The sequence below is a fragment of the Nesoenas mayeri genome, assembly GCF_963082525.1.
Source record: "Nesoenas mayeri genome assembly, chromosome: 3".
Taxonomy (NCBI): domain Eukaryota; kingdom Metazoa; phylum Chordata; class Aves; order Columbiformes; family Columbidae; genus Nesoenas; species Nesoenas mayeri.
The window spans coordinates 62,723,493-62,731,251 of NC_137544.1; the positions used below are offsets into that span (position 1 = coordinate 62,723,493).

The 7,759-nt window shown below is 35.6% G+C and overlaps 1 protein-coding gene across 1 annotated transcript in view; it reads left to right on the top strand.

Annotated features, from left to right (window-relative positions):
* ADGRG6 (adhesion G protein-coupled receptor G6) overlaps window positions 1–7,490 on the top strand; it is a gene marked incomplete at its 3' end in the record, with an annotated part of 103,078 nt that extends 95,588 nt beyond the window's left edge. Inside the window, exons 22-24 of the mRNA XM_080342692.1 lie at window positions 761–862; window positions 3,186–3,338; window positions 7,312–7,490. Coding sequence (XP_080198818.1) covers window positions 761–862; window positions 3,186–3,338; window positions 7,312–7,490 — 434 coding nt within the window. The remainder of the gene's footprint in view (window positions 1–760; window positions 863–3,185; window positions 3,339–7,311) is intronic.
* Between the last annotated feature and the right edge of the window lie 269 nt (window positions 7,491–7,759).

The window sequence follows — 7,759 nt, forward strand, 5'->3', positions numbered from 1 at the left end:
CCATAAAGACCTTCTTTTCCACATGATAGATGCTTATCTTTTGTCTTGAAAACAAAAATTACACAATTGCATGAGAAATATGGACTTTACAAAAACATTCTTAAACACATTTATTGCATTTGTATGCACAAACCAGGTAATTTTCTTCAGAAATAAGTACCTGGACAGCTAATTAGTACTTGTGAACATATTCTTACCATTTTCATAATCATTTCAAGTACATGCATGTGATGCACATAAATCCAAGTTGCTTTTTCAAGGGACTCTTTAGTGCCAATTACAAGACATCTGGTTTTAAAATACTATAACCCACAGTTCTGTAGAAGTGGAACAGGAGGAGATAAAATATGTTCTTGCTAATATAGTTGTGTCTGTATTTACTTTGCAATCTGGCTCTTGCAGTTCTCTTGGGTGCAAAATATTCATTTGGTTCTAAGACAAAACCTCTTAATTATTTTCCTTTAAGACTGAAAAAAAAAATAATTAGAAGATCCATACTGAGCTGAATCTACATCAACAGTATCAATAAAAGGGATCTGGTTCTCTCTCTCCTGATATCTCAGACACTCATATAGCAGCTAGATGATGCAAAAGCTTTAATTCATGTCCATACTTCTTAAATGAGGCATAGATGACAATAAGAAAACTTTATGATGTTTTTCCTTTGCTTGTACTTCATAGTCTTTTGTTAGCAGATTATAGTTAATCTGTTTGTGTATTTACAAATACATGTTTCATTTGTTATTTGCTTTCGTCACAGGTTTATTTATATTTGTATTCCATTGCGCTATGAAAGAAAATGTGCAGAAACAATGGAGAAGACATCTCTGTTGTGGCAGATTCCGACTGGCAGACAATTCAGGTAAAAGCAATTCATAACTTCTGTCCTTAAATACCGTAGTCCATAAAAGTCCAGGTGAACAGTTTGTTATGTTATTTTTAATATAACACAATGTAAGCCAGAGATGTGGAAAAATATATTAATCATATGCTGTTTCTTAACTTCGGTACTAACAATTGCCAAGGGACTTTTCAGATATCACTTCATAAAAGTTCTCAAGTCTTCTCTTTCAGTCTTCCATTGAAGGCAGTTGGTAAATTTTGCAGTGTTATGAGCATGGTTTTGGAAGGCCCTTTAGACCCTGGGAGAAACTTAAAAAAAAAAAAAAAAAAAAAGGAGAAAAAAATTCGGAGATTCAAACTCTGTCATTCAAAAGCCAATCTTATTCCTTTTCTCCTACATTGCAGTATGTTACCTGAATTGTGTAGACTGTTAGGTTGATGTAGGAGCAAATCTTAAAAGGCAGGTAGAAGTACTTTTGCCTTGATCTTTGTCTTTTCAAACTGTTCTGTCTTTCACCATATAATTCAGAGAGACCATTAGAGACTCAAAACATAATAAATTCCTTTAGCTGAAGCCTGATTGGGTTACAGTATCGAAGTTCATCTTTACCTGTGACTCTCAGAAGGAGAACAGTTGTTTTGGATGCTTTGAGTTATAACACTGAGGACACTGTGTTTATAATTGCCTTCACCTTTCGCCATCTCAGATGGCATTAGATTCCTGCATTTAGGCAACTAGATCTTGGTTTGCTTTATGACGTAATGATTTTGGACTATATAATTCTTGCTCATATGATTCTTGCTCAACGAGCAGGGTGGAAATCTAAAGTTGATGTAAGGTGGCATCAGCTCATTGCATAGTGAGTTAGGCCAGTCTATGCCAGATAAAAGCAGTGCTGCAAGGCCTCTAAGATTTGTTTCAAGGTTTTAAGTAACTGCTTTGCCATCAAGAATTTTGCTTTGTCTTGCTCTGTTTTATTTAGGGAATGCATTCTCACTGTACACTATGAAACATTTATGCTTTCACTTTGTAGTAAGAAAACCTGATTCCTGATTTCAAAGAGTTAATACAAATTAGGAAAAGTGTATTCATTCTGATCAGGCATCCAGATAATTTCATATGTTCATTTTCCATGTGGTTCAATGCTGTAACTCCTGAACTGGAAAAATCAGATGGATCAAATTATTTCCAGATTTTTATGCTGCTGTTGGGCAGCTTGCGGGTATGATAGAAATAAAAACCTGAAGGATTTGAGTACTTCAGTGTTATAGTTAATGTGCTGTCATTACGCCTAGCATTAACCAGTCCATCACCACCAGCTGGTTTTATTCTCCATGAACCTAATACAGTTTTCAGGTAGAACAGTGAAATATATGCCAAATATGAACTTACATATCTATCTGATTTAAGTGTAGTTTAGGGTATGCTACGATAGAGCAAAGTAACAAGCAAGTCAAAGCCTTGCAACACTGCAGATCAGATAAATAGTAAAGGATAAAATATTTGCCTTGACTTAAATCAAGGCTAGCATGGCCTATGTGTCTTTGGGTTGGACTTCTCTTTTGTGAGTTTAATTACAGGACGGTGAAATACGGCAACGAGACTAAAGTGTGAAACCATCTGTACCAGCCTACAAGTATATGATACAGAAGTAGTTAAGATGCATTTAAGCTACTAGCATTGAGACACATGATGAGGTTTTCAGTGTCAGTTTTCCTCAATAATTTTATTGGCATTAGTTATTTTATTTAATTTTGGAAGTCCTTCCAGTATATGATCCTGTTGTTTTAATGGTTCGTACAAAACTCTTCAAATGTGAACTATTAAATACCCATTAATATTCATTGTTATTAATAGTGCACCAATATGTTAATCCCTATATCAAGTGCAAATCCACTAGTATTTATTATCTACCATATCAGATCATGCCCTCAGACAGTAAAAGCTCTGTAAATGCTCCTATACATCCCTTTCCTGTCCATCCCTTCAGATTTCTCTGTTCAGGTGATGAAACTTTGGCATCTTTATACCACTGCAGATCTTCGCTGCTCTCATGCATACTGGAAAGCTGTCTTTTACTTACAGTTCTAACATCCAACAAAAGGATATTTAGCATGTTAGATCTACCAATTTGAACTAATGTAGTTAATAACAAAGTAAATCAAGTTGGAATCATTCTTGTATTTCTTAAGAACCAAAGTGGCTACCTGACAGGAAAATTATAGGCTGCAACAAGTAATGTTAAGAAATGCATCTGATACTAGAAATGCTAATAATTGAATAATTTTTGCATTTATTACTGATGGTAATTATTTATGTAAAACTTTTCAATCATTTTTAGATTGGAGCAAAACAGCAACCAATATTATAAAGAAGAGTTCTGATAATCTTGGAAAATCCTTATCCTCTAGTTCCATCGGCTCCAATTCAACCTACTTAACATCCAAATCAAAATCTACAACAAATACATATTGTAAACGAAACAGCCATACAGGTGAGTTCTTGCCCTGTAACACAGTGCATCTGTAAATATGTAGTTTCATGTTAAATGTACAGTAGGAATTTCTACCTAAAAGTTAATATGAGAAAATGTCACCAATTCATATATTTTCACCCTTTTCAAAATATATGTTCCTGTTTAATAAGAATCTTAACCTAATATACAATACATCCAATATATAGTTCTGATCTGTGTATGTTCCCATACTAAACAAAGAAGGTGTGACAAAAGCAAACCTTCCTTTTTCTATAGCACTTTCACCTCTTTGGCTAAAAGAAGGTAAGTCTTATTAGCCCATTGTAAACCCAAGAGTAGCCTAAGCACAGAGATAGGACACTCATCACCCAAGTTAACATAAAGGCTAGCAGAACAGCTGGAAATAGGCATCAAGTCTTCTGAATCCTAGTTGATTCACTTGGTCAAACTGCTTCCATTTCACTGCAACACATTTATGGGTAAAGTGACAAGTGGAGGCTACTTGGAAATGGGTACTGTCTTCCCCAGATACGCATTGTCCTTCCCTTCTACAAATAGCAAGCCATATCCACTGCTTATTTATTTAGATGTCAATGGTGTATGTAGTAAAATGGCCCACCTGTATTCCACTCATGCCATGAAAATGTGCTTGTTTTAATAACACATTAAAGGAGCTCAAGAAGAGAGGGGCTGGAATGATTTGCAAGTCTGTTTGCTTATGTTTCAGATAATATTTCAGAAAATCACTTAAATAGTTCCAATTTTTTTGTTACTGGTTTTTTGTGAACCCATGTTTTTGTCCTGTATGAAGTCACATAACATCAAAGAATCTTCTTCCAAAACATAGCAGAAATAAAATTTGCAGACATATTTAACCCAAAGGTGTATTTTCTTGCTTTAAAAATATTAGTTAGAATCAATGGTTTAGATATTAAAATTCCCATATGTACTTGTGGCAGATCAACCTTTAGACCCTTGGCATTGGGATTAACAATAAAAATATACTTAGATGTTTTGTTGGACTCTGGGCTTTTTCTCAGTCTGACAATTAAAGAGACGTGGTGCTGGAGGTTTTGTAATGCAGTCCTGAAGCAAAACAATAAACCAGTTCCAGATAAAAAGTAAGTTAGAAGAACCTTGCAGTTAGGAACATGCTCATGTACTGTTTTCAAAAGTGGTGAACTGTCCCATGTCTAAATTATTTACTAGAAGGGATTATAGTTGGTAATGTAATCATAGCTTGTCATGTGGTATTTATTGGACATTAAGGGAATATCACAGTTTTCTCTATATTTTAAATATTTTAATAAGTTTTGCTTTGACATCTGAAAAAAACAGTTACTTGTGATAATCCAAAGGAATTTTTACTAAAGTTAGGTTTTTTAATACTGGCGTATGATCTCATGTGTTAAAATAATAAAAAATAACACTAAGATAGATTCTGATATTTAATACACCTAAACTGCTCAGTTTGATGTTTTAGCTAAATTACAGTCAAATAATGTGATAGCTACATGTCTTGGCAGCTCTTGTTAATATAATTATAATGTGCTCCCTGGAATTGACACAAGCATTCATGTGTTTGTGGTATAGATAATGTCTTCTAAGGCCCTTTCCTCATCAGTGGTGGAGCATTACAGGTAAAGTGAGAATTGCTTTTGCTGAATGCATGGGTTGTACAGGGTGGAGGGATGCCACTTGCATGATGTCCTCATTGACACAAAGAACTTTGCTAATCAGAAACTTTGCTTATTTCTCACTATTACATCTTGTGCCACTGATGCTAAATCAAAAATAAGTGTGCTTCCAGCTCTGGGTGTCTGAACTCTGCATGGGGCATGGAGCATTTGGAAGATAGCATTTTAGAAAACAGACCATGTCCTGACATTAATGCCCGCGTTACAGTAGTTTGGGGGAAGAAGAGTAGGTTGCAATACGCATACACAAAACATACATCAAAAAGTAAAACCAATCTGATTGAGTCTTGTAAAAACTTTAAATATTTTTAAAAGTTATTACAGCAATTTTAAGATATTGTATTTCTATGTGTACTATGGCCATTATGCAATTAGTCTTATAGCCATTGTTTTTTTCATATCCAGTCACACCCAAAATATGTGTGAATGACAAACTGTATATGCCTGAAAGCCTAATTCAGTGCACCTACTGGGATATGAATATTGAGTGGACCCTACCGGGTGGACAAAATAAATCACTTTGGCATCTTGTGGCACTGCTGTCTCTATGAGACTGACACAAACTTGTTATAGAAACTACATAAATACCATATTATAGTCTACTATGAATTAGAATTTAAAATTATTTCTGCATAGAATTTAGGCATACAGCTCCTATTTGCTTCACTGATACGGGATTTTAACCCTGTAATTGGGTGTGAAGCCCATTGAGCTAAAAAAAAGGCCCCCACTGCTTTCAAAAGCCTTACATAATTCCTGCGCATGCAAATTTCATGAGGAAATAACTGGTAAAATAACTGATATTTAACAATTTAATGATGCCTTGTGAAAAAAAAGTGTACATATATGAAAGGAATTTCAAAAACTTTACCTAAAGACAGACAATTAGCTTCTCATCATTGTAATAAGATACTCAGAAAGACTTCAAAAGACAGTACCATTAGCTAGTCAGTACATTTGAAAGGCACACATAACTCAGCAGTTTGCTGTCGGACATGGAGTTATTTGCTGCAATTCATGGACATTCTTGCGTGCTTTTAAAAAATCATCCTGATATGCCTAAACATGCTTGTTTCTTTTTTCATGAGTAAAACTGTTTTGATTTCTCACTCTGCAATCCATTTCTCCTTTGTAACACTTTATACTCATTTATGGCTTGATATTATGACTTCTGCAGGGGTGGGTTACTTTTCTGTTTATTTTTAATTAATTTATTTCTGTAAGAAAAAAAAAAAGGCATGACATAATAGTTTCAGTAATATGCTAATTTCTTAAATGATCCTTTACCAAGGAATTTTTTAAGGTGATTTCACCAAGGTCTTGTAAGCAGCGATCGAAAATGTCACTTGTAGAAACCATTGCTTCACAGGTTACTCCCATTTTATGGTCACCTGCTGATGGCCCAGACCTTGCTTAGGTTAAGAGAATTAATTCCAGCTGTATTCATTGCAGTGGAAGAGATAAGAAAGCTCTTTAGGACAACGTACCGGAGTAGATGAGGCACAGGCTCCTTCCTTCTCATAGCTCGCTCCGTGAGCTCTACCTACTGGCCGTTCTCCGAACAGCAATACCGTCAGCCCCTGAAGCAGGCTCAACCAGCCCGGCTGGGAATTGCCTTGCTCCCTTTTTCCTTTCAGCTCCACTCGTGGCTTATAATACACGAACTCTGGAGGGATGCAAGTTTTGTGCATCTTTTCCTCCCCACAGCTGTTCGTTCTGTACCTTCTGCATGATGGAGAAGACGAAATGATTCTAGGCAAGCACAATAGGCCACTTTCAGCTCTGGTTATCTGATTTAAAACGCAAGTCATCTTCTGCTGCATTCTGCACAGAATACATAATTTCTGTGCATAGCTTAAAATCTTCACTGTTTAAATAATTAAAACAATTTACTGTCACTTTCTGCTGCTTTATTATGTGGGTATGTTATTTACCAGATGTTATGGAGGTCACCCTTTTTCCAGTGCTGTCAAAATGGTTTTAATTTGTAAGATTCAAAGCATCAACAGTAAATTAATATATAAAGGCTCATAGGAGTCAGTTACACTTTAGGCAAAATAGTAGGGGGATAATTTCAGGAGAGACCTGAGAGGTCTGCCCACAAAACCAGGTGTCTGAAAAGAATTTAGAAGCAGCAATGCCAAGCCAAAAAATTGTTTGCTGGCTTTTAGGTCAGCAATTTCATTCAGCAGTAGAGGCAATTGAAGGCATATCTATGTGGGAGTGACATGCCTCTTAAATATTAGTTTGCTTAAGAAACCCTAACTTCTTGTTGTTGATTTTCCTTTTCCTAGAGAATGTTTTTCTTGACAAGCCATCTTCAAAATTTGCCCAAGAAGATGGAGAACAGACATCAATCATCCCTGTCCACCAGGTTATTGACAAAGTCAAGGGATACTGCAATCCTCACTCCGAAAATTTCTATAAAAATATCATCATGTCTGACACATTTAGTCACAGCACAAAGTTCTAACTGGGCTTCTGAATTTTTTGAACCAACGGATGACGGAAGTCTGCCTGGAACTGAGAATACTGGATATCATAGAATGTGACCTATTTACTTTTTTTCCCAGTTTATGATATTCTCCTGTTAACAGCTTCCACTCATGGACCAATTCTCTGTCTTTTTACTGTTGTGGAGAAAGACAATTTTCCACCATGGTATTGAGCTGTTTTCAAATGTGTGCCAGCCAACATGATGTCTGGACAGCTAATTGTAATCCTGTGTAAATATTTTTTAAG